The following is a 27,129-nucleotide window of genomic DNA, read 5'->3' on the forward strand; positions in this document are numbered from 1 at the left end:
GACAGGGAACGGACCGGCGCCGGACGGCGAGGAGGGAGAGGGGCAGGGGAAGCGTCTGAGGGAGGGCCGGGCCCCCCACCCCCTGCCCTAATGGTGCCCGTGCTGGATATCTGCCCGTCTAGGCCCCACGCGGAAGAATGTGGCCCAGGGCCGGGGCTTTCCCAGTGCGGCCCAGAACCCCGCGTACCCGCTGCGCGCTGCTCCCGCACCTCCAGGTAAGGGCCGGCCGGTGGGGCCGGGCACGGGGACGTGGGCTGGGGTGCGGATCTTCACCTGGGGAGACTTGGGTCGGACCCTGGGCACCGGTGAGGTGATGAAGGCTGCCCCCGCCCCCCTGTGCCGATGTTGCGTCGAGGCCCCGTGAGCTGGGAGCCGCCTGTGAGCGAACCCCAAATCCAGGTGCCCTTCCCACCCAGACCTGTCTGCTCCCCAGGATTAGGGCCAGGCAGGGCTGCCAGCTCCACGTGGGCGAGGGGTCCCGAGGCAGCGGCGGCGGGTGGGAGCTGGGCCGAGGGCCCCGTGCTCTGCCTATCTCCCTGGCGCCGGACTGCCCCAGCCCAGCGGGGTCTCTGTGGGGGCAGCGGGCAGTCCTGGGATGGCACCTTCCTTGGGAGGTTCACCGCACGGGTCCTCGCCACTCTCCCCGTCCCTCGAGGCTCCACCCTCACGGGGAAGTCTCCGCTAATTGCATCAAAAACAAGCTGGTTTCAAGGTCACCCGGGAGCTGGGGCCAGCCCACAGCCAGCCGCGGGGACCCCATATGCCTGTCCGATGTTCTGTCCTCGCCGTGAGCTGCGCCGGCCTGACACCGCCCATGTTCCGCCCGGCCCTCCTAGCCAGAAAGATTAACCCGATAATAATAACGGCATTTATTAAGCGCTGACTATGTGCAAAGCACTGTTCTAAGCGCTGATGTCCAGGCTTCTTAGGGGGCAGGAGATGCTGCCCTCGGAGGGTGGGCCTGGGGAAACCAGGGGCCAGGCACCTTTGTGGGGATGGATCAAGTATGGTTGTCACATGGGACAACCTGCCTGAGCATCCCTCCGGGCCCGAACCCGGCATTGCAAAACGTGGGCACCAGGGAAGGGGGATTCGGTGGTTGGCAAATCTTTTCTCCGCTCCCTGCGGAGACTCAATCAATCAATCGTATTTATTGAGCGCTTACTATGTGCAGAGCACTGTACTAAGTGCTTGGGAAGTATAAATTGGCAACACATAGAGACAGTCCCTACCCAACAGTGGGCTCACAGTCTAAAAGGGGGAGACAGAGAACAGAACCAAACATACCAACAAAATAAAATAAATAGGATAGAAATGTACAAGTAAAATAAATAAATAGAGTAATAAATATGTACAACCATATATACATATATACATGTGCTGTGGGGAAGGGAAGGAGGTAAGATGGGGGGATGGAGAGGGGGACGAGGGGGAGAGGAAGGAAGGGGCTCAGTCTGGGAAGGCCTCCTGGAGGAGGTGAGCTCTCAGCAGGGCCTTGAAGGGAGGAAGAGAGCTAGCTTGGCGGAGGGGCAGAGGGAGGGTATTCCAGGCCCGGGGGATGACGTGGGCTGGGGGTCGACGGCGGGACAGGCGAGAACGAGGTACAGTGACTCATCCCAGACCCCGCCTTTCTGGGCCAGGGAAGGTCAATTCAGCCAATCCTCTGCCTCCGAGCAGGCTTTGCCCGGAGATGGGGCTCAAGCGCAGCGGTCCCGAGGGTTGGGGATCTCAGCCCTGAGCCGGGCCCTCACCCCCAACCCCTGTCCCGCTCCCAGGTCACGGCCACCACCAGAACGGTGGCATCAAAGGCCCCGGGTTCGCGCCTCGCCCTCAGGCGCCCGGCACCCAGCGGACCAATCAGAAGAATCTCTACACATCCATGGCGCGCCCGCCCCTCCCTCGGCAGCTTTCTTCGGGCTCGGACCGTGTCTCCCCGCAGCCCGAGAGCTTGGACTTCCTCAAGGTCCCGGACCAAGGAGCCGCTGGGTAAGGTTTTCTGGGGGACGTCACCCTCCTCCCAGGGGGCTCCCGCTGCTTTCCCAGCTCCTCACCATCCCAGCCGGGCTGGGGCCAGATTTGGGATTCAGTCGTTCAGTAAGTAGGAACTATCGAGTACTTCCCCTATGCAGAGCGCTTGGGAGTTAGTAGTAATAATGATAATAATGATAGCATTTATTAAACACTTACTATGTGCAAAGCACTGTTCTAAGCGCTGGGGAGGTTGCAAGGTGATGAGGTTGTCCCACGGGGGGCTCACAGTCTTATTCCCCATTTTACAGCCGAGGGAGCTGAGGCCCAGGGAAGAAGAAGAATAATGATGGTATTTATTAACCACTTACTATAAGCAGCGTGGCTCAGTGGAAAGAGCCCGGGCTTTGGAGTCAGCAGTCACGGGTTCAAATCCCGGCTCCGACACTTGTCAGCTGTGCGACTCTGGGCACGTCACTTCACTTCTCTGGGCCTCAGTTCCCTCATCTGGAAAATGGGGATGAAGACTGTGAGCCCCCCGTGGGACAACCTGATCACCTTGTAACCATCACAGCGCTTAGAACAGTGCTTTGTACAGAGTAAGTGTTTAATAAATGCCATCATTATTATTATGTGCAAAGCACTGTTCTAAGCGCTGGGGAGGTTACAAGGCGATCAGGTTGTCCCACGGAGGGCTCACAGTCTTAGTCCCCATTTTACAGATGAGGGAACTGAGGCACAGAGAAGTGAAGTGACTTGCCCAAAGTCACACAGCTGACAGTTGGTGGAGCTGGGATTTGAACCCATGACCTCTGACTCCAAAGCCCGGGCTCTTTCCCCTGAGCCACACTGCTTCTCCTAAGATGTGTTCCTAGTAGATATATTCCTTGCCCACAAGGAACTCTTAGTCTAGAGGAAAGGGAGAACAGGTGTGTTTGTGTGAGTGTGCATGTGTGTCAAGTTGAACAGAACTTTCCTAGAGGCAGAAAAGCAGCTCCTTCCCTGGGTTGGGATGCATTCAGTGCTGTGGCCTGGCAGCTGTTGCCATGGAAACCTGAGTCCATCTAGTCCCCATCCAGGACCTGATCCTGGGCACACAACTCCGGGCAGGGAGGAGGGTGCGCTGTGCCCCCGGCCGGCTCCCCTGCCACCCTGGCAGCAGAGGTCGGAGAGCGGGAGGGAGTGGATCGGACCCCGGCGGGCTCTGACCCTCGGGCCCTGCGGCCCGCCCTCCACAGGGCCCGGAGGCAGACGACGAGCCGACCCCCGCCCGCGGGCGGCCGACCCAAGCCTCAGCCCAAGCCCAAGCCGCACGTCCCGCAGTGCCGGGCGCTCTACGCCTACGATGCCCAGGACACGGACGAGCTCAGCTTCAACGCCAACGATATCATCGAGATCGTCAAAGAAGGTGATGCCGCCCTTCCTTCACCGACGCCCCTCCCCCTGCACGTCATCGGGTCCATCCCCCCCAGCCACCACACAGGGCCAGACGCTTCCCAGTCTTCCCCAACTTCCCGCTTCAATCCTGCCCTGGACCACACACCCGGCCCCTTCCCCACATTTCTATTTCTCTCCCCCATTCCCATATCCTAGCCCCACCACCCTCAACCTGCTCCAAGTTCATGGGCCTCTCCTCCCACTAGTCCTGAGCCACTGGGTAGGAGGGGAGGTGAGGGGGTAGCGGGCCACCTTGGCTAACAGCAGCCCTCTGGTCCCTGATGCAGACCCGTCCGGCTGGTGGACGGGCCGGCTGCGCAGCAAACAAGGACTCTTCCCCAGCAACTACGTGACCAAGATCTGAGCGCGGGCGGGGGCCGGCAGACGGAACACCGGACCCGGAACGTCCCTCCCCGTCCCCTCCGTGACGGCACATTCCCACCGCGGCCTGGGCCTCCCGGGTGGAAGCCAGAGCGGCCCGCACCCCCTGCCCACTTCCCACCCCCTGTCCCCAGTGACAGACAGGGCCATTGTGGCACCCAGCTGTGGGTATTTATTCTATTTAAGCCTGGGGCGCCCGAGCCGGACATAGGGCGAACTGACCACGTGCTTGCAGCTGGAGAGTGCTTGGATTTTCTTCTTTAAGCCTTGGGTGCAGTCTTCCCTTTCCCTCCAAGAGGGGCTGCCCAGCCCAGGGCCGGGGCGGGCCCTCCTCCCCCACTCCTGCGCCCCAGCTTTGGGACGCTTTTCAAATGTGGCTGGCCCATGTTGGCATGGGCTTTCACGCCGGCCCGTGCAGGCTGGACCTCTCTCTCTCTCTCCCCTTCCCTCAAGCCGTCCATGTACAGGAGCAGAGCATGGACACCGTGGGGTGGCCCACGCGCCATGCCAGCGGGAAGGGGGGGGCTCGCCTCAGGCCATCGGCTGTCTCCGTGCCGCCAACCCCGCGCTGACGGCAGGCTCGCAGCTTGCACACCCTGGAAGGGGCTGGGGCGATCCTGGTAAGGGACCCCCACCCCACCCCCAATAAACACAGGAATCAGGGCACTGCCTCCTTCCTTCTGGGCCAGCCCCCACACAACCCCACTCCCCTGCGGCAGGCCTGTTCAGGCCAGGGGAAAGAGTGGGTGGGTCTCCCCCTCACCTTGGCCCCAAGCACCTGAGCGATAGACACAGTCTGGTGGTGGGGCTTGACACGACCCACACTGACTCTCTCTCCCCAGCTCATAGAAAGAGGGTCTGTGGTCTTGGGGGAGGGCAGGAAGGGGTGGGGAAAATATGGAGACCCTCCCCACCTCCTTTAGCTGGACCCACCCACTGCAGTCAGAGAATGGGGAAGGGCTGCAGTTTACTCGGGGACTGGGTCCATAATAATAATAATGGCATTTATTAAGCGCTTACTATGTGCAAAGCACTGTTCTAAGCGCTGGGGAGGTTACAAGGTGATCCGGTTGTCCCACAGGGGGCTTACAGTCTTCATCCCCATTTTACAGTTGAGGTAACTGAGGCACAGAGAAGTTAAGTGACTCGCCTGAAGTCACACAGCTGACAAGTGGCGGAGCTGGGATTTGAACCCATGACCTCCGACTCCAAAGCCCGGGCTCTTTCCACTGAGCCACGCTGCTTCTCCATAGCTACCCCAGGGCTTACCTTGTAGCTACCCCAGGGCTTAATACATAGCGAGCGTTTAATACCCCAGTTATTGTGTCCGAGCTCAGAGCAGGACAGTCTCGCCTTCCTCCTGGGCATTCAGGGTCGGGAGCCCAGCAGATCTCTCTGCTGGGTGGGACGTAGTCACGCGCTTAGAACAGTGCTTTGCACATAGTAAGCGCTTAATAAATGCCATCATCATCATCCACAGATGGGACTGGGTGGAGGGGTTAGGGGTGAGTCCCCAGCCCCCCGTAACCCTGGAGCTGAGCGGATCATCTATCACTCCTAACTGTGTCTTAGCCGGGCGGCCTGACTTACGGCTTTCCTCCGCTGCAGCTGTCCCATCCTCTGCTGGCATCTGCTGGCTCTGGCAACCAGCACAGCCTCCTGTGGGAAAGGAGTCCTTTGGACCCATGGGTGGGGTGGTTTTCACCTCTGTGCTAGACCTACTGGCTTCAAGTTGCAGCAAATGCCCCAAAACGGGGTGGGTGGGGGAACGGAACAATTCTTTGGTCAGCCAATATTAATAATAATGGCATCTGATAAGTGCTTACCCTGGACCAAGCGCTGTTCTAAGCACTGGGGTAGATACAAGTTAGTCCTGTTGGACACAAATGGAGCTCAAGTCTTAAGGCCCATTTTAAAGAAGAGGTAACTGAGGAAGGGACTTGCCTAAGGTCACGCAGCGGACAAGTGGTGGAGCTGGGATTAATTAATGATGGCATTGTTAAACACTTACTGTTCTAAGCACTGGGGGGTTGCAAAGTAATTAGGTTGCTCTCAGTCTTAATCCCCATTTTCCAAGCAGCGTGGCTCAGTGGAAAGAGCCTGGGCTTTGGAGTCAGAGGTCATGGGTTCGAATCCCTGCTCCGCCACATGTCTGCTGTGACTTGGGCAAGTCACTTAACTTCTCTGATCCTCCTGTAAAAATGGGGATGAAGACTGTGAGCCCCACGTGGGGCAACTTGATCACCTTGCACGCAACCCCAGTGCTTAGAACAGTGCTCTGCACATAGTAAGCGCTTAACAAATGCCATCATTATTATTAGTATTATTATTTTCCAGATGAGGGAACTGAGGCACAGAGAAGTTAAGTGACTTGCCCCAAGTCTCGCAGCTGACGAACAGCGGAGCCGGAATTAGAAGCCATGACCTCCGACTCCCAAACCCATGCTCATTCCTTTTAGACTGTGAGCCCACTGTTTGGGTAGGGACTGTCTCTATATGTTGCCAACTTGTACTTCCCAAGCGCTTAGTACAGTGCTCTGCACACAGTAAGCGCTCAATAAATACGATTGATTGATTGATTCCTCTTAGCCACGCTGCTTCTAATTAGATTAGAGCCTATGTCCTCTCACTCCAGGGCCCCGGTTCTAACCGTTAGGCCAGGCTTCTTCCCCTGGCTTAGGCAGAGCAGCACCAAGCCCAGCTGGCCTCCAGGGACTCAATCAATCAATCAATCAATCATATTTACTGAGCGCTTACTGTGTGCAGAGCACTGTACTAAGCACTTGGGAAGTACAAGTTGGCAACGTATAGAGACAGTCCCTGCCCAACAGTGGGCTCACAGTCTTAATCCCCAATTTTACAGATGAGGTAAGTGAGGCGCAAAAGTGAAGTGACTTACCCAAGGTCACACAGCAGACACGTGGCGGAGTTGGGACTAGAACCCAGGTCCTTCCGACTCCCAGGCCTGTGCTCCCTCCCCCCTGGGGAGCAGGAGTGGCACGCACCGAGAGCAGGAAGTTCGCTTAAAAATCAGAGACTTTAATTTCCCCCTCTGGGAAGTTTAAATATTTTATACTTTAGGTTAGAAAATAAGCTTGCACCCATTCCCCACACCCATGTTGCTCGGGAGATGATTATTTACAGAAGGAGCAGGTTCACATCCTGAGGAGACAAAAGTGCGTGGCTAAGGCAGTCGGTCGGTCGCCTGGCTGGCTGCCCTGGCCCCGGGTGCCCGCTGTAGCCCCGGGGGTGCCCGCTCTAGCCCCTGCCCAGCAGAGGCTGGGCTAGGTCCTGGATGGTTTTGGAGTTGAGTTGAGGGATGGTGCTGATTTTCATGAGCTTGCTGCTGGCGTACTTGTTCTTGACAGCCTGGAAGGGAGGGAGAAGAGGGTGGCATTGTGCAAGGTGCCAACTGGGTGCCCCTGGGGCCATCCTCTCCAGGCCCCCAAGCCCCAAGACTTAGGTTGCTACCCTGTCCTCTTCCGTGCCCTGGTTGGGGTGGGAAGGAAAGAGGCAGAGGGCAGGAGGGGTCACCCCCAACCCCAGGGTCCCCGCCCAGGCAGACGGCACTTACAATGAATTTGTTTAAGTTTCCGTTGACTTTAACCACGTTCTTGGCCATGTGTTGCATGACTTCCCACACCTCGTCCTCGCTGTAGCCGGTGTAGTACTGCTGCTTTGGGCTCTGGGAGCGAGCACGAGGGGGGAAATAAAGGGGTACGCAGAGTTGCGGTATATACAAGGTATATACAGATCGGACACACTCCCTGCCAAGTGCTTTACGGTGAGGAAATGGAGGCCCAGAGAGTGAAATAATAATAGTAAGGATGGCATTATTTAAAGTGCTTACTCTGTGCCAAGCGCTGTTCTAAGTGCTGGGGTAGATACAAGGTGATCAGGTTGTCCCGCGTGGGGCTCACTGTCTTAATCTAGTGAAGCAGCGTGGCTCAGTGGAAAGAGCCCGGGCTTGGGAATCAAAGGTCATGGGTTCTAATCCCAGCTCCGCCACTCGTCAGCCGTGTGACTTTGGGCAACTCACTTCGCTTCCCGGGCCTCGGTTCCCTCATCTGGAAAATGGGGATTAAGACTGTGAGCCCCACGTGGGATCATCTTGTATCCCCCCAGCGCTTGGAACAGTGCTTTGCACATAGTAAGCGCTTAACAAATACCATCATTATTATTGCTATTGATCCCCATTTTACAGATGAGGCTACAGGCCCAGAAGTGAAGTGACTTGCCCAAAGTCACACAGCCAAGTGGCAGAAGCAGGATTAGAACCCACGACCTCTCCCAAGTCCGTTCTCTTTCCACTAAGCCGTGCTGAAACGAATTGCACAAGGATGGCCGAGGCCGAGGACAGAGTCAGGACTAGACTTGAGAAGCAGTGTGGCTCAGTGGAAAGAGCCCGGGCTTGGGAGTCAGAGGTCCTGGGTTCTAATCCCAGCTCCGCCACTCGTCAGCCGTGTGACTTTGGGCAAGTCACTTCGCTTCTCTGTGCCTCGGTTCCCTCATCTGGAAAATGGGGATTAAGACTGTGAGCCCCACGTGGGATCACCTTGTATCCCCCAGCGCTTGGAACAGTGCTTCGCACATAGTAAGCGCTTAACAAATACCATCATTATTATTGCTATTGATCCCCATTTTACAGATGGGGTAACAGGCCCAGAGAAGTGAAGTGACTTGCCCAAAGTCACACAGCCAAGTGGCAGAGGCAGGATTAGAACCCACGACCTCTCCCAAGTCCGTTCTCTTTCCACTAAACCACGCTGAAATGAATTGCACAAGGACGGCCGAGGCCGAAGTCAGGACTAGACTTGAGAAGCAGCGTGGCTCAGTGGAAAGAGCCCGGGCTTTGGAGTCAGAGGTCATGGGTTCAAATCCCAGCTCTGCCACTTAGCTGTGTGACTTTGGGCAAGTCACCTCACTTCTCTGCGCTTCAGTGTCCTCATCTGTAAAATGGGGATTAAGACTGTGAGCCCCCAGTGGGACAACCTGATCACCTTGTAACTTTCCCAGTGTTTAGAACAGTGCTTTGCACATAGTAAGTGCTTATTAAATGCCATTATTAGTTATTATTATTATTATTATTATTAGAAACCAGATCCCAAAGTGCAGGACCGTTCTCTTCCACTCAGCCACACTGCTTCTCTGAGGCAGATGGGCTCGGTCCACAGATTAGGGTTTGCCCCTGCCACCGGTAACAAGTACTCAGTTGGCACACCATCATCAATTGTCAGCTATGTGACTTTGGGCAGGTCACTTAACTTCTCTGTGCCTCAGTTCCCTCATCTGTAAAATGGGGATTAAAACTGTGAGCCCCCCCGTGGGACAACCTGATCACCTTGTAACCCACCCCCAGCGCATAGAACAGTGCTTTGCACATAGCGCTGAACAAATACCATCATTATTATTATTATTATTATTGTCTGCTGTGTGACCTTGGGCAACTCACTTAGCCTCTCTGTGCCTCAGTTCCCTCATCTGTAAAATGGGGAATAAGAGTTCGAGCCCCAGGTGGGACAGGGACTGTGTCCAACCTGATTAGCTTGTCCGTACCTCAGGATTTAGAACAGTGCTCGGCAGAAAATAAGTGCTTAACGGGTATCGTTTAATTACCAAAAGAAAAAAAAAAGGCCTGCCACAACCTGTTGACGGGGCAGAGCGCCGATGCAGAGAAGCAGCGTGGTTCAGTGGAAAGAGCACGGGCTTTGGAGTAGGGACTGTCTCTGCATGTTGCCAACATGTACTTCCCAAGCGCTTAGTACAGTGCTCTGCACACAGTAAGCGCTCAATAAATACGATTGATTGATTCATCATCATCATCAATTGTATTTATTGAGCGCTTACTGTGTGCAGAGCACTGTACTAAGCGCTTGCAAGTTGGCAACATATAGAGACGGTCCCTACCCAACAGTGGGCTCACAGTCCCTCACGCCACCCCACAGCACGGCTGGCGGCCGGACACTCACCCACTCGCCTTGACCCAGGATCTTCTGAGAGAGGCAGGAGGCTGCGGCGGCGATCGCAGACGGGGGGTAGTGGACCATGTCGTAGTCGACGATGGTCAGCTCCATCAGGTACTTGGCCAGCGTGTGCTGTTCGGCGTCAGCCTGCGGGGAGACCCGGGCCCGTAAGGAGCCGAGGGAAGGGCGCAGACGAGGCGCTTTGCGGGAAGAGTTGGCAGCGAGAAGCCGCCCTCCCGCCCTCCGCGTCCGGGCCTGCCCTGTGTGGCGAGGGACGGGAGGCAGGAGGGACAAGGAAGGTGGCTCCATGGCTCTGCCCTGCAGCCATCCTGCCTCAGCTTCTGTCTGAGCCATGAGCGGCATCGGGATTCTGCAAGAACCGTGTGCTGGCCGTCGTGGTTACGGTTGTAACATCCACCATCCACATTTTAGACTTGTGAGCCCACTGTTGGGTAGGGACCGTCTCTATATGTTGCCAATTTGGACTTCCCAAGCGCTTAGTACAGTGCTCTGCACACAGTAAGCGCTCAATAAATACGATTGATGATGATGATGATCCACCACCCCTGACTCTCATTCATTCATTCAATCGTATTTATTGAGCGCTTACTGAGTGCAGAGTGTAGAGAAAGTACAATAACGGCAATAAAAGAGAGACAATCCCAGCCCACAACGAACTCACAGTCTAGAAGGGGGGGAGACAGACATCAGTACAAGTAAACAGGCATCAACATAAATAAATAAAATGACACATATACATAAGTGCTGTGGGGCCGGGGAGAAGCAGCATGGCTCAGTGGAAAAGAGCATGGGCTTTGGAGCAGAGGTCATGGGTTCAAATCCTGCCAATTGCCAGCTGGGTGACTTTGGGCAAGTCACGTAACCTCTCTGGGCCTCAGTTCCCTCATCTGGAAAATGGGGATTAAGACTGTGAGCCCCCTGTGGGACAACCTGATCACCTTGTAACCTCCCCAGCGCTGAGAACAGTGCTTTGCACATAGTAAGCGCTTAATAAATGCCATTATTATTATTATTAGAACAGTGCTTTGCACATAGTAAGCACTTAATAAATGCCATCGTTATTATTATTAAAGGAGTGGGAGATGAGGAATAGTGGGACTCCGAAGGCCTTCACCTCCCCTGATTCTCCCCCTCCCAGTGACCCATCCAACATCCCCCGCTTTTAGACTGTGAGCCCACTGTTGGGTAGGGACTGTCTCTATATGTTGCCAATTTGTACTTCCCAAGCGCTTAGGACAGTGCTCTGCACACAGTAAGCGCTCAAATACGATTGATGATGATCCCTGACTCTCCACCGGGCAGTGGCCCAGCCCGGACCATCCATCGCCCCTCACTCTTTGCCCAGGGACCCCACCCGGCCCCCGCCCTAGCTGTAAAGCCCTTGTCTACGGATGAGCCCACAGGCTCGGCCCTGCCCGGCTCCCCCAAAAGAGGGAGGGTCTGGCAAACTCAGCCCCCGCCTGACCCCTCCTCGTTAAGAGGCGTCCCGGGCACCGACGGGCAGCGCCACAGGCCCCCCTGCCTCTCACCTCGCCCGCTTTGGAGGCCCGCCTCAGGAAGTGGAGGGGCAGGGGCCGGCCCAGCTCAAACTTGAGCTCGCTGAGGATGAGGACCTCCATCTCCCTGATCTGGGAGCTGGTGTAGGTCTGGTCGGTGATGTAGACGAAGTCCCGGATGTCCGGCGAGAAGATCTCCTCGTACTTGGAGGCCAGCAGCAGAGCCGTGACGCCCACCAGCTGAAGCTTCTTGCGAGACACCGGCTGAGCCTGGGGGGCGGACGGTGGAGGCGGCTGGCCGGGGCGGCCGATAGCCCCCCGCTTCTAGCGGTGGCCCAGACCCGATTCCCCGGAGGTAGATGGGGTTGGGGGGCGAAGAGCCCACTCTCTGAACGGGGCCCCCCAGCTTGGTGACATGAGGGTGGGTCGGGGCCACCTCAGGCTCAGACCTTCACGCAGGTCCCGGAGGGCCGGCCTTCCGCACGGCTGCTCCGGGGTCACCCTGAAGGCTCCGTGGCCGGGAGGGCGCCGCCCGGCCCGGAGCCGCTGCCGTGTCGTCCCCGGGGGCCGGGCTCCCTTGGCGACTGCCCGCCTGCCGCCCTGAGGGGGTTGGGTGCCCCCACCCCCGCCGGCTACCTGTAAGAAGCGGTCCATGATGGCCACGCACATGTACAGCGTTTCCTGCAGCAGGCGGAACTTGGAGTGGACTTGTACCAACCAGTCCACCAGGATGGCACGCATGCGCCCGTTGAGCTCCTTGCCGTCCAGGAAGTTGGGGTGGATCGACTGCTGCACCTGGACGGGGGACGGCGAGGGCACGGCCGGGTGGACTGGGCTCGGCGGAGGGGCCACGTCCATGCCCCACACACCCCTCACGGATCCCCCCCGGCCCTGGTACGGGGACCCTACCTCCAGCTGCCGCAGGTACTGGTAGATCTCCTTGACGTAGTCGCTGCACAGCTGGGGGTTGTCCCCGTCCTCACCGTCGATGTCCTCGATCCTGCAGAGAAGCTTGTCCGAGAAAGCCTGGCACAGGGCCTCTTCCGACATCGACACGTCCATAGGGGCCGGCTCGGGAGACGGGGCCTGCGAGGAGGGCAGGGGGTGGGGGGAGGGTCCCCAGCATCACCTTAGGGCTGTTCTCCATTCTTTTTTCATTAATGGTATCGGTTGAGCGTTTACCATGTGCCAGGCTAACCGTTGGAGTAGGTCGGACACAGTTCCTCTTCCACATGGGGCTCACAGCCTTCACCTCCATTTGATAGATGGGGTAACTGAGGCCCAGAGAAGCGAAATGACTTGCCCCCCCCGTCACCCAACAGACAAGTGGCAGAGCCGGGAGGTCCTTCAGTCTCCCGGGCCTGGGCTGTAGCCATGGTCACGCCGCTTCCGAGGCGGTGGGTGGCCAGTCCTGCTACCTGTCCCCATTAGGTAATAATAATAATAATAATGGAATTTATTCCATCAGGTACGCCATCAGAACACCCACCGATGGGGTGGGAGGGCCTCCAGAACGAGTTGGGGAAGCCACGTGACTCGAGGCACCCTGGGGCGCAGCCCTAGGACAGAGGGGAGGATTGTGACTGTGAGCCCACTGTTGGGTAGGGACTGTCTCTATGTGATGCCAATTTGTACTTCCCAAGCGCTTAGTACAGTGCTCTGCACATAGTAAGTGCTCAATAAATACGATTGATTGATTGATTGATTGGCTGGGCCGGCAAGATTCGCGAAAAATTTGTGAGCCCCTTGCCGGAAAGAGCCACATTGAGGCTGTCCCCCCCGAGTGCCGCCGAAGGAGAGGCTCTCGGGGGATTCGGAGCATCCGAGGTGCCAATCTCGTCCTGCCAGGCCCGGAGGTTGGCGGCCAAAGATGTGGGGTCAGAGGTCGCCGGCCCGGCCCAGGTAACCCACCCCGGTGGCCGAACAGACCCGCCGGGACGGGCAGCGCCATCTTCCCACATTTCAATCACGCTCAACGGAGACCGATCGATAGACAGGCTGAACCGCGTCCAACTCGGCATCGGGGCCGACCGGGGAGTGCCCACCTTGGGTACGGGGGCTTCCTTCAGCACCGGCTTGCCGGGAACGGGGGGCTTGGGGGCGGTGACATTAGTGGCTTTGACGATTCCCTTCGTGGATGTGACAGGAAGCTTGGTGCTTCCGGCTTTCTGCGAGGGAGAGAGAAAGACAGTTAAATGGAGTTAAGGAGTTTAGACTCAGTTTCCTTTGGTATCGGGGTGGGGATAAAGACATTCTTGTGGCTCCCACTGAGGGGAAGGGGGTGTCTTAGAATGGGAAGCAGGGGTAATTCCAACCCCTCCACCTCTCGCACAGAGTGGACACGGCCTGCCCCCACCTCTCCCCTCTCCCGGCCGCTTGGGCAGATCCTCGTGTCCCCCCCTCCCGCAACGCCCACCCCGCGGGAGCCCCCCGCCATTTTTCCCCATCCTGCCCCGAGGCCGTCACCTTGGCTACTTGAACGCCTCTGTTGGCGACTTTGTTCCCGATTTCTCCCAGGGCAGGTCTGCCCCTTCGGACGGTGACATGGCTCTTGGGTTTGAGTTGGATCTCTGGATCGGCGTTCTCCAACCCCCGGGAGGCCTGCAAACGGTCCACGAAGGCCAAGTCGTCAGCCGAGACCGACGGCCGATTCAAGGGCACGTGAGGTGCCCCTTTTCCCGGGGACCCGTCAACCCCTGGTGCTCCCTTCTTCAGCCACAGGAAAGGGATGGGCGGGGGCTCCTCTGTATTTATTGAGCGCTTACTGTGTGCACAGCGCTGGACTAAGCGCTTGGGAAGTCCAAGTTGGCAACATATCGAGACAGTCCCTACCCAACAGTGGGCTCACAGTCTAGAAGGGGGAGACAGACAACAAAACATATTAACAAAATAAAATAAATATGTACAAGCAAAATAAATAGAGTAATAAATCCGTACAAACATATATACATATATACAGGTGCTGTGGGGAAGGGAAGGAGGTAAGGCGGGGGGGATGGAGAGGCGCTCAATAAATACCATTACCACTCTTTCTGTACTTTCCCAGGCGCTTAGCACAGTGCCCTGCACACACAAAGCACTTAGTAAGTGCTTACAAGGTGATCAGGTTGTCCCACTGGGGGCTCACAGTCTTCATCCCCATTTTACAGATGAGGTAACTGAGGCCCAGAGAAGTGAAGTGACTTGACCAAAGTCACACAGCTGACAATTGGCAGAGTCGGGATAGTAAGCGCTTCTGGAAAGGCAGCGTGGCTCAGTGGAAAGAGCCCGGGCTTTGGAGTCAGAGGTCATGGGTTCAAATCCCAGCTCCGCCAATTGTCAGCTGGGTGACTTTGGGCAATCACTTAACTTCTCGGTGCCTCAGTTACCCCATCTGTAAAATGGGGATTATTCATTCATTCATTCAGTCGTATTTGTTGAGCGCTTACTGTGTGCAGAGCACTGTACTAAGCGCTTGGGAAGTACAAGCTGGCAACATATAGAGACGGTCCCTACCCAACAGCGGGCTCACAGTCTAGAAGTTACCTCATCTGTAAAATGGGGATGAAGACTGTGAGCCCCCCGTGGGACAACCTGATCACCTTGTAACCTCCCCAGCGCTTAGAACAGTGCCTTACCCATAGTAAGCGCTTAATAAATGTTATAATAATAGTAATGATGGTACTTGTTAAGTGCTTACTATGTGCCAAGCACTGTTCTAAGCGCTGGGGTAGATACAAGGTAATCAGATTGTCCCACTGTGGGGCTCACAGTCTTAATCCCCATTTGACAGATGAGGTAACTGAGGCCCAGAGAAGTGAAGTGACTTGCCCAAAGTCACACAGCTTACAATTGGCAGAGCTGGGATTTGAACCCATGACCCCTGACTCCGAAGCCCATGCTCTTTTCCACTGAGCCACACTGCTTCTCACCATTCTCACCAATGCTATCACCAGTATTATTTATTATTATTAAATCCGATTAAATGAGTGATCCTGGCGCTACCACTTGTCTGCCATGTGGCCTTGGGCCAGCCACTTCACTTGTCTGAGCCTCAGTGACCTCATCTACAAAATGGGAATTAAGACTGTGAGCCCCAGGTGGGACAGGGACCGCGTCCAACCCGATTTCCTTGCATTCACTCATTCATTCCATCATATTTATTGAGCACTTACTATGCGCAGAACTCTGTGCTAAGTGCTTGGAAAGTACAAGTGTCAGCTGTGTGACTTTGGGTAAGTCACTTAATAATAATAATAATGATAGCATTTATTAAGCGCTTACTATGTGCAAAGCACTGTTCTAAGCGCTGGGCCTCAGTTCCCTCATCTGTAAAATGGGGATGAAGACTGGGAGACCCACGGAGGTCAACCTGATCACCTTGTATCCCCACCAGCGCTTAGAACAGTGCTTCGCACATAGTAAGTGCTTAACAAATACCATTATTATTATTATTACAATTAGGCAACAGAAAGAGACAGTCCCTATCCAACAACGGGCTCGGCGCTTAGTACAGCACCTGGCACGTAATAAACTTGTAAAGATGAGCATATTTTGGACACAGAATGAGGAGGACTAGTTCTCCGGGGAAGACACTAATGTTAGGAAAAGTCCAGGGAAAACGTAGATGATGCAGACCGGCAGCTGGAGGGATAGAGTGAGCCCATTGTTGTTGGGTAGGGACCGTCTCTATATCATCATCAATCGTATTTATTGAGCGCTTACTATGTGCAGAGCACTGTACTAAGCGCTTGGGAAGTGCAAATTGGCAACATATAGAGACAGTCCCTACCCAACAGTGGGCTCACAGTCTAAAAGAGTGGGCTCCATATGTTGCCAACTTGTACTTCCCAAGCGTATAATAATAATAATAATAATAATAATAATAATAATAATGGCATTTGTTAAGCACTTACTATGTGCAAAGCACTGTTCTAAGCGCTGGGGAGGTCAGAGAAGCAGCGTGGCTCAGTGGAAAGAGCACAGGCTTTGGAGTCAGAGATCATGGCTCAAATTCCGACTCCACCAATTGTCAGCTGTGTGACTTTGGGCAAGTCACTTAACTTCTCTGGGCCTCAGTTGCCTCATCTGGAAAATGGGGATGAAGACTGTGTGCCCCCCGTGGGACAACCTGATCACCTTGTAACCTCCCCAGCGCTTAGAACAGTGCTTGGCACATAGTAAGCGCTTAATAAATGCCATCATTATTGTTATTGATTGAACACACAGGCTTTGGAGTCAGAGGTCATGGGTTCAAATCCCAGCTCCACCAACTGTCAGCTGGGTGACTTTGGGCAAGTCATGTCGCTTCTCTGGGCCTCAGTGACCTCATCTGGAAAATAGGATTAAAATTGTGTGAGCCCCCCGTGGGACAGCCTGATCACCTTGTAACCTCCCCAGCTCTTAGAACAGTGCTTGGCACATAGTAAGCGCTTAATAAATGCCACCATTATTATTACTATTATTGATTGAACACGCAGGCTTTGGAGTCAGAGGTCATGGGTTCAAATCCCACTCCACCAACTGTCAGCTGGGTGACTTTGGGCAAGTCACGTCACTTCTCTGGGCCTCAGTGACCTCATCTGGAAAATGGGGATTAAAATTGTGTGAGCACCCAGTGGGACAGCCTGATTCATTCATTCATTCAATCGTATTTATTGAGTGCTTACTGTGTGCAGAGCACTGTACTAAGCACTTGGGAAGTACAAGTTGGCAACACATAGAGACGGTCCCTACCCAACAGTGGGCTCACAGTCTAGAAGGGGGAGACAGAGAACAAAACAAAACATATTAACAAAATAAAATAAATAGAATAAATATGTACAAATAAAATAAATGAATAGAGTAGTAAATACGTACGTATATACACATATACAGGTGCTGTGGAATATATGTATCACCTGTAACCTGATCACCTTGTAACCTCCCCAGTGCTTAGAACAGTGCTTGGCATATAGTAAGCGCTTAATAAATGCCACCATTATTATTATTGATTGAACACGCAGGCTTCGGAGTCAGAGGTCATGGGTTCAAATCCCAGCTCCACCAACTGTCAGCTGGGTGACTTTAGGCAAGTCACATCACTTCTCTGGGCCTCAGTTCCCTCATCTGGAAAATGGGGATTAAAGTTGAGTGAGCCCCCCGTGGGACAGCCTGATCACCTTGTAACCTCCCCAGTGCTTGGCACATAGTAAGCGCTTAATAAATGCCACCATTATTGTTATTATTATTGATTGAACACACAGACTTTGGAGTCAGAGGTCATGGGTTCAAATCCCACCTCCACCAACTATCAGCTGGGTGACTTTAGGCAAGTCACGTCACTTCTCTGGGCCTCAGTGACCTTATCTGGAAAATGGGGATTAAAATTGCGTGAGCCCCCCGTGGGACAGCCTGATCACCTTGTAACCTCCCCAGCGCTTAGAACATCTGGAAAATGGGGATTAAAATTGTGTGAGCCCCCCGTGGGACAGCCTGATCACCTTGTAACCTCCCCAGCGCTTAGAACAGTGCTTGGCACATAGTAAGGGCTTAATAAATGCCACCATTATTATTATTATTGATTGAACACGCAGGCTTTGGAGTCAGAGGTCATGGGTTCAAATCCCAGCTCCACCAACTGTCAGCTGGGTGACTTTGGGCAAGTCACGTCACTTCTCTGGGCCTCAGAAATGGGGATTAAAATTGTGTGAGCCCCCCGTGGGACAGCCTCATCACCTTGTAACCTCCCCAGCACTCAGAACAGTGCTTGGCACATAGTAAGCGCTTAATAAATGCCATTATTATTATTATTATTATTGATTGAACACACAGGCTTTGGAGTCAGAGGTCATGGGTTCAAATCCCAGCTCCACCAACTGTCAGCTGGGTGACTTTGGGCAAGTCACGTCACTTCTCTGGGTCTCAGAAATGGGGATTAAAATTGTGTGAGCCCCCCGTGGGACAGCCTCATCACCTTGTAACCTCCCCAGCGCTCAGAACAGTGCTTGGCACATAGTAAGCGCTTAATAAATGCCACCATTATTGATTGAACACGCAGGCTTCGGAGTCAGAGGTCATGGGTTCAAATCCCAGCTCCACCAACTGTCAGCTGGGTGACTTTGGGCAAGTCTTTGTGCTTCAGTCCCCTCATCTGGAAAATGGGGGTGAAGACTGGGAGCCCCAAGTGGGGCGACCTGATTACCTTGTATCCCCCACCCCAGCGCTTAGAGCAGTGCTGGGCACATAGTAAGCGCTTAATAAACGCCATCATTATCATCATCAATCGTATTTATTGAGCGCTATGTGCAGAGCACTGTACTAAGCGCTTGGGAAGTACAAATTGGCAACATTGAGAGACAGTCCCTACCCAACAGTGGGCTCACAGTCTAAAAGGGGGGTCTAAAATCATCATTATGATGATTATTGACTGAACACAAGGCTCCTTAAGAAATGGCAAGGCTGCTGGAGGTTTGGCTGAGGAATTGGATGGGAATTCCGGCCCCCCCCCCCCCCCCCCCCCCCAGGGCCCCGGGATGTCGGCCTCGCCTAAGCGTTTAGCGCAGGGTGCTGCGGGCCTGGGCGGACTCACCGGGCGGCGGGGAAGCAGCGCCATGTCCGGCCGCTGGGGGTCGCACGACGCGCGCGCCCGCGGCGGCCATTCAAATACCGCGCCCCTGCCGCCCCATTGGCTGCGCTGACGCTCCAACCGCATTGGCTCGCGCCGCGCGGGCGGCGCTTCTGATTGGCCGAGCCCGCCGGGGCCGGCCTCGCGCCGGAGCACGCGCGGGAGGGGAGGGGAGGGAGAGGGGGAGGGAGAGGGGGAGGGAGAGGGGGAGGGAGAGGGGGGCGGGGGCCTTCGCCGCGCTCGCGGCCATTTCTGAGGCTGTCCCGCTCGCGCCTGTTCTTTTACCCTTATTATTAATATTAATAATAATAATGGTATTTGTGAGGCGCTTACTATGTGCCAAGCACTGTTCTAATTGCTGGGAGACATACCGGGTTGTCAGGTTGCCCCCCCAAGGGGCTCCCAGTCTCCACCCCCATTTTCCAGATGAGGGAACTGAGGCCTAGAGAAGTGAAGTAATTATAATGATAATAATAATAATAATAATGGTATTTGTGAGGCGCTTACTATGTGCCAAGCACTGTTCTAAGCACTGGGGGACATACCGGGTTGTGAGGTTGCCCCCCCCACGGGGCTCCCTGCCTCCATCCTCATTTTCCAGATGAGGGAACTGAGGCCCAGGGTAGTGAAGTAATAATAGTAATAATAATAATAATAATTATTATTATTATTTGTAAAGCACTATGTGCCAAGCACTGTTCTAGGCGCTGGGAGAGATACCGGGTTGTCAGGTTGCCCCCCACGGGGCTCCCAGTCTCCATCCTCATTTTCCAGATAAGGGAACTGAGGCCCGGAGAAGTGAAGTAATAATAATGATAATAATAATAATAATAATGATATTTGTGAAGCACTTACTATGTGCCAAGCACTGTTCTAAGCACTGGGAGAGATACCAGGTTGTCAGGTTACCCCCCACGGGGCTCCCAGTCTCCATCCTCATTTTCCAGATGACGGAACTGAGGCCCGGAGAAGTGAAGTAATAATAATGATAATGGTATTTGTGAAGCGCTTACTATGTGCCAAGCACTGTTCTAAGCGCTGGGAGAGATACCGCATTGTCACGTTGCCCCCCACGGGGCTCCCAGTCTCCATCCCCATTTTCCAGATGAGGGAACTGAGGCCCGGAGAAGTGAAGTAATAATAATGATGATAATGGTATTTGTGAAGCGCTTACTATGTGCCAAGCACTGTTCTAAGCGCTGGGAGAGATACCGGGTTGTCAGGTTGCCCCCACGGGGCTCCCAGTCTCCATCCTCATTTTCCAGATGAGGGAACTGAGGCCCAGAGAAGTGAAGTAATAATAATGATAATAATAATGGTATTTGTGAAGCACTTACTATGTGCCAAGCACTGTTCTAAGCACTGGGGGGGATACCAGGTTGTCAGGTTGCCCCCCACGGGGCTCCCAGTCTCCATCCCCATTTTTCAGATGAGGGAACTGACTGTGAGCCCCACGTGGGACAACCTGATTACTTTGTATCTCCCCCAGTGCTTAGAACGGTGCTTGGCACATAGTAAGTGCTTAACAAATGCCACCATTATTTATTATTATTATTAAGTGCTTACTATGTGCCAAGCACTGTTCCAAGCACTGGGGGAGATACAAGCTGATCAGGTTGGACACAGTCCCCATCCCCTATGCGGCTCACAGTCTCAATCCCCATTTTCCAGATGAGGTAACTGAGGCCTGGAGAAGTGAAGTAATAATAATAAAAATGGTATTTATTAAACACTTACTGTGTGCCCAGCCATTATTCTCGGCCCTGGGGTAGATATCAGGTTTTCAGGTTGTCCCACGGGGGACTTACAGTCTTAATCCCCATTTTACAGATGAGCTGAGGCCCAGAGAAGTGAAGTGACTCGCCCAAGGGCACACAGCAGACAGGTGGTGGAGCAGGGATTAGAACCCATGACCTTCTGATTCCCGGGCCCAGGCTCTATCCACTACACCATGCCACTTCTCAGTTCAATAATGATTCAATAATAATGATGGGGTTTGTTAAGTGCTTCGTATGTGCCGAGCATTGTTCTAAGCGCTAGGGTAGATCCAGCGCTTAGAACAGTGCTTGACACATAGTAAGTGCTTAATCAATCAATCAATCAATCGTATTTATTGAGCGCTTACTGTGTGCAGAGCACTGTACTAAGTGGTTGGGAAGTACAAGTTGGCAACATATAGAGACAGTCCCTACTCAACAGTGGGCTCACAGTCTAGAAGGGGGAGACAGAGAACGAAACCAAACATACTAACAAAATAAAAGAAATAGAATAGATATGTACAAGTAAAATAGAGTAATAAATATGTACAAACATATATACAGGTGCTGTGGGGATGTCATCACTATTATTATTGTAACCTCCCCAGCGCTTAGAACGGTGCTTTGCACATAGTAAGCGCTTAATAAATGCCATAATTAATTAATTAATTGACCTGCCCAAGGTCACAAAACTGACAAGTGGCGGAGTTAGGATTAGAACCCACGACCTCTGACTCCCAAGCCCAGGCTCTTTCCATTGAGCCACGCTAATCGTTCTCATTGAGCGCTTACTGTGTGCAGAGCACTGTACTAAGCTCTTGGAAAGGACAAATCGGCCACATAAACAGACGGTCATCCATTCAATCGTCTTTATTGAGCACTTTCTGCGTGCAGAGCACTGTACTAAGCGCTTGGGAAGTACAAGTCGGCCACAGATAGCGACGGTCCCTACTCAACAACGGGCTCACAGTCTGGAAGGGGGAGACAAACAACAAAACAAGTAGACAAGCGTCAATACCATCAAAGAAGATAAATAGAATTGCAGAGTGGGGATTAGAACAGCGTAGCTCAGTGGAAAGAGCACGAGCTTGGGAGTCAGAGGTCATGGGTTCAAATCCCGGCTCCGCCACTTGTGAGCTGTGCGACTTCGGGCAAGTCACTTCACTTCTCTGGGCCTCAGTTCCCTCATTTGTAAAATGGGGGTGAAGACTGTGAGCCCCCCGTGGGACAACCTGATCACCTTGTAACCTCCTCAGCGCTTAGAACAGTGCTTTGCACATAGTAAGCGCTTAACAAATGCCATCATTATTAGTATTATTATTCTCTGGGCCTCAGTTCCCTCATTTGTAAAGTGGGGATGAAGACTGTGAGCCCCCCGTGGGACAACCTAATCACCTTATAAACTCCCCAGCGCTTAGAACAGTGCAATGCACATAGTAAGCGCTTAATAAATGCCATCATCATTATTATTTATTATTCTCTGGGCCTCAGTTCCCTCATTTGTAAAGTGGGGATGAAGACTGTGAGCCCCCCGTGGGACAACCTGATCACCTTGTAACCTCCCCAGCGCTTAGAACAGTGCAATGCACATAGTAAGCGCTTAATAAATGCCATCATTATTATTATTATTATCTCTGGGCCTCAGTTCCCTCATTTGTAAAGTGGGGATGAAGACTGTGAACCCCCCCCGTGGGACAAGCTGATCACCTTGTAGTCTCACCAGCGCTTAGAACAGTGCTTTGCACATAGTAAGCGCTTAAGAAATGCCATTATTATTATTATTATTCTCTGGGCCTCAGTTCCCTCATTTGTAAAGTGGGGATGAAGACTGTGAGCCCCCCCGTGGGACAACCTGATCACCTTGTAGCCTCCCCAGCGCTTAGAACAGTGCTTTGCACATAGTAAGCGCTTAATAAATGCCATTATTATTATTATTATTATTATCTCTGGGCCTCAGTTCCCTCATTTGTAAAGTGGGGATGAAGACTGTGAGCCCCCCGTGGGACAACCTGATCACCTTGTAACCTCCCCAACGCTTAGAACAGTGTTTTGCACATAGTAAGCGCTTAACAAATGCCATCACTATTATTATTATTAGAACCCACGACCTTCTGACTCGCATCCACTGAGCCACGCTGCTTCCCCTTTTACTTAGAGCGATGTCGAGGGAGGGACAAAATGGGACCAATAAAGTTTTCCCCTTTTCAATTTTTTTTTTTGGCAGGGGAAGAACCGAAGCATCTGAAGTCTCGCGATATTTGAGGCCGGCGGCCGGCAGCGCGGAGCATTCTGGGAGTTGTAGTTTCATCCAGGCTCGGCCTTGGCAGGACGGGCGCTAGCGCGGGGGGTTGTGGGGGAAAAGAGCTTGGTGCTTCTGTGAGGTTTTCTTCTGCTGCTTCTTCTTCTTCATGGTATTTGTTAGGCGCTTACTATGTGCCAGGCACTGTACTAGGCTGTGGGGTCATAGTATTGATAATAATTCTGGTATTTGTTAATAATAATAGTTAATAATGATGGTATTTGTTAAGCACTTCCTATGTGCCAGGCACTGTACTAGGCTGTGGGGTCATAGTATTGATAATAATTTTGGTGTTTGTTAATAATGAATAATGATGGCATTTGTTAAGGGCTTACTATATGTCAGGCACTGTATTAGGGCTGTGGGGTCATAATATTTATAATAATTTTGGTCTTTGTTAATAATAATAATTATGGTATTTGTTAAGCTCTTCCCATGTGTCAGGCACTGTACTAGGCTGTGGGGTAGTAATATTAATAATTATGGTATTTCTTTAACAATAATAATAATGATGGTATTTGTTAAGCACTTCCTATGTGCCAGGCACTGTACTAGGCTGTGGGGTCATGATATTGATAATAATTTTGGCGTTTGTTAATAATGAATAATGATGGCATTTGTTAAGGGCTTACTATATATCAGGCACTGTATTAGGGCTGTGGGGTCATAATATTTATAATAATTTTGGTCTTTGTTAATAATAATAATTATGGTATTTGTTAAGCTCTTCCCATGTGTCAGGCACTGTACTAGGCTGTGGGGTAGTAATATTAATAATTATGGTATTTCTTTAACAATAATAATAATGATGGTATTTGTTAAGCACTTCCTATGTGCCAGGCACTGTACTAGGCTGTGGGGTCATAATATTGATAATAATTTTGGCGTTTGTTAATAATGAATAATGATGGCATTTGTTAAGGGCTTACTATATATCAGGCACTGTATTAGGGCTGTGGGGTCTTAATATTTATAATAATTTTGGTATTTTTTAATAATAATAATGATGGTACTTGTTAAGCTCTTCCCATGTGCCAGGCACTGTACTAGGCTGCGGGGTAGTAATATTAATAATTATGGTATTTTTTAACAATAATAATAAATAATGATGGTATTTGTTAAGCGCTTCCTATGTGCCAGGGCACTGTACTGGGCTGTGGGGTCATAATATTCATAATAATTTTGGTGTTTGTTAATAATGAATAATGATGGCATTTGTTAAGGGCTTGCTATATGTCAGGCACTGTATTAGGGCTGTGGGGTCATAATATTTATAATAATTTTGGTGTTTGTTAATAATAATAATGATGGTATTTGTTAAGCTCTTCCCATGTGTCAGGCACTGTACTAGGCTGCGGGGTAGTAATATTAATAATTATGGTGTTTTTTAACAATAATAATAAATAATGATGGTATTTGTTAAGCGCTTCCTATATGCCAGGCACTGTAATAATAACAATAATAATGATGGCATTTGTTAAGCGCTTACCATGTGCAAAGCACTGTTCTAAGGGCTGGGGGGGATACAATGTGATCAAGTTGGCCCACGTGGGGCTCACAGTCTTAATCCCCATTTTTACGGATGAGGTAACTGAGGCTCAGAGAACTTAAGTGACTTGCCCAAGGTTACACAGCAGACTTGTGATGGAGCCGGGATTCAAACCCAGCTGACAATAATGATGGTATTTGTTAAGCACTTACTATGTGCCAAGCACTGTTCTAAGCACTGGGGGGATTCAAGGTAATCAGGTTGTCCCCCATGTGGGGCTCACAGTCTTAATCCCCATTTTACAGGTGAGGTAACTGAGGCACAGAGAAGTTAAGTGACTTGCCCAAAGTTACACAGCTGACACCAATAATAATAATAATAATGATGGTATTTGTTAAGCGCTTACTATGTGCCAAGCACTGTTCTAAGCGCTGGGGGGATACAAGGTAATCAGGTTGTCCCCCATGTGGGGCTCACAGTCTTAGTCGCCATTTTACAGAGGAGGTAACTGAGGCACAGAGAAGTGAAGTGACTTGCCCAAAGTTACACAGCTGACAATAAGAATAATAATAATGATGATGGTATTTGTTAAGCGCTTACTATGTGCCAAGCACTGTTCTAAGCACTGGGGGGATACAAGGTAATCAAGTTGTCCCCCATGTGGGGCTCACAGTCTTAGTCCCCATTTTACAGATGAGGTAACTGAGGCACAGAGAAGTTAAGTGACGTGCCCAAAGTTACACAGCTGACAATAATAATAATAATAATAATAATAATAATAATAATAGTATTTGTTAAGCGCTTACTATGTGCCAAGCACTTTTCTAAGCACTGGGGGGATACAAGGTAATCAGGTTGTCCCCCATGTGGGGCTCACCGTCTTAATCCCCATTTTACAGATGAGGTAACTGAGGCCCAGTGAAGTGACTTGCCCAAAGTCACACAGCTGACAAGTGGCAGAGCCGGGATTAGGACCCATGACTTCTGACTCCCAAGCCCGGGCTCTTTCCACTGGGCCACACTGCTTCATGATTGCACAGAGAAAGGACTCACTAAGATAATAATAATAATAATAATGATGGCATTTGTTAAGCGCTTACTATGTGCAAAGCACTGTTCTGAGCGCTGGGGGGATACAGTGGGATCAAGTTGTCCCACGTGGGGCTCACAAGGATGCTGAATGTTTAAGCGTGAGCGGAGGGGTGGAAATGGGTAGGGAACTTGGGTTGTCGGTGGGGGGAGTGGAGAGGACAGGCTTCACAGAGCACACAGGCTAATTAGGGTTAGCCTAATTAGGCTAATTACCTAATTAGGGCAACAGTAATAATGGTGGCATTTATCAAGTGCTTACTATGTGCCAAGCACTGTTAACTGATGGGTAGATATATATATATATAAAAGATAATCAGTTCCCACATGGGGCTCACAGTCTAAATAGGAAGGAAAACAGAGACTGAATCCCCATTTTGCAGATGAGGAAACTGAGGAAGAGAGAAGTGACTCCCCCAAGGTCCCACAGCAGACAGATGGCACAGCCAGGATTAGAACCCAAGTCCTCCGACTACTAGGTCTGTGCTCTTCCCACTAGACCGTGCTGCTTCCCAATCAGTGGCATTTATTGAGCACTTACTGTGTGCAGAGCGGTGTGCTGAGTGCTCGGGAGAGGACAACACTGGAAGCACATACCCTGCCCACAAGGAGCTTACATTCTAGAGGCTTGGGGTGAGCGGAGTTGAGGCCGGCTCGCCCAGTTGGCACTCACAACACTTTCTTGAGGATTTGATCCTCAGCTGCCGAAATACCGTAGGAACCTTAAGGCCACCGGGACACCAGGGGATCAATCAATCGATGGTATTTATTGAGCGCTTACTGGGTGCAGAGCAACTCGGGAGGCCCCGCCAGGATGTCCACCCGCGTCTGCCGGGTTCCGGAGTTCCGGGAACCTTCTGGGAAGCAGCGTGGCTCAGTGGAAAGAGCCCGGGCTTTGGAGTCAGAGGTCATGGGTTCGAATCCCGGCTCTGCCATGTCTGCTGTGTGACCTTGGGCAAGTCACTTAACTTCTCTGAGCCTCAGTTCCCTCATCTGGAAAATGAGGATTAAGACTGTGAGCCCCACTTGGGACAACCTGATCCCATTGTATCCCCCCAGTGCTTAGAACAGTGCACATAGTAAGCGCTTAACAAGTGCCATTATTATTATTATTATTCCCTGCCCAACTCCCAACCCATCGTTTACCCGGAGCCGTCCCAGACGGGCCTTGGTTGAGCTCCCCTCCTTTCCTTCCGATGCCAACGGCCGGGACGTGGGGATGGAGGGGTGAAGTCACCTCACGACCAACAAATCCTGATCCCGTCTCCCTCCCAGGCCGAAAGATTGCGGCGGGGTCCCCTTCCCTTCCGCGCCGGAACCCTGAACCCCCCAAGTCGCCGAGCCGACGGGTGCGGATGCCCCCCCCGCCAGCCCACCCCGGCCGGATAGGGCCCCGCCTGCGTTCCCCTCACGCGGATTAGGAGAGACCAGGACGCTGGAAATTGAAGGTATTTATTATACTCAATCCACTGACAAAGCAGGTGGCTTAATGCAAGCGTATTGACATCTTCACATATGATCCATAGGAACAGCTCTTCCACATTAGGACAGTAACACTGTCTGGATGCGTTGGCGATTCTGGGGCCTCTCCCGAGCACATCGAAACAAATCAACTAGGCTCTACTGGATCTGGAAAGTTCTACC

At 52.3% G+C, this 27,129-nt stretch overlaps 2 protein-coding genes across 2 annotated transcripts in view; one reads left to right on the plus strand and one right to left on the minus strand.

Annotated features, from left to right (window-relative positions):
* MYO1E (myosin IE) overlaps positions 1–4,739 on the plus strand; it is a 55,917-nt gene extending 51,178 nt beyond the window's left edge. Inside the window, exons 28-31 of the mRNA XM_038750691.1 lie at positions 123–215; positions 1,776–1,986; positions 3,207–3,376; positions 3,693–4,739. Coding sequence (XP_038606619.1) covers positions 123–215; positions 1,776–1,986; positions 3,207–3,376; positions 3,693–3,769 — 551 coding nt within the window. The 3' untranslated portion in view covers positions 3,770–4,739. The remainder of the gene's footprint in view (positions 1–122; positions 216–1,775; positions 1,987–3,206; positions 3,377–3,692) is intronic.
* A 2,071-nt stretch (positions 4,740–6,810) lies between these two features.
* CCNB2 (cyclin B2) lies at positions 6,811–18,870 on the minus strand. The gene is made up of 9 exons (XM_038750362.1): positions 18,816–18,870; positions 13,733–13,867; positions 13,312–13,434; positions 12,176–12,352; positions 11,903–12,061; positions 11,300–11,536; positions 9,756–9,896; positions 7,361–7,471; positions 6,811–7,155 (listed from the first exon to the last, which is right to left on the minus strand). Exons 1-9 carry the CDS (start codon positions 18,837–18,839, stop codon positions 7,045–7,047), a joined length of 1,218 nt encoding a protein of 405 aa, XP_038606290.1. The 5' UTR covers positions 18,840–18,870; the 3' UTR covers positions 6,811–7,044.
* Between the last annotated feature and the right edge of the window lie 8,259 nt (positions 18,871–27,129).

The sequence above is a fragment of the Tachyglossus aculeatus genome, chromosome 8, assembly GCF_015852505.1.
Source record: "Tachyglossus aculeatus isolate mTacAcu1 chromosome 8, mTacAcu1.pri, whole genome shotgun sequence".
NCBI lineage: Eukaryota > Metazoa > Chordata > Mammalia > Monotremata > Tachyglossidae > Tachyglossus > Tachyglossus aculeatus.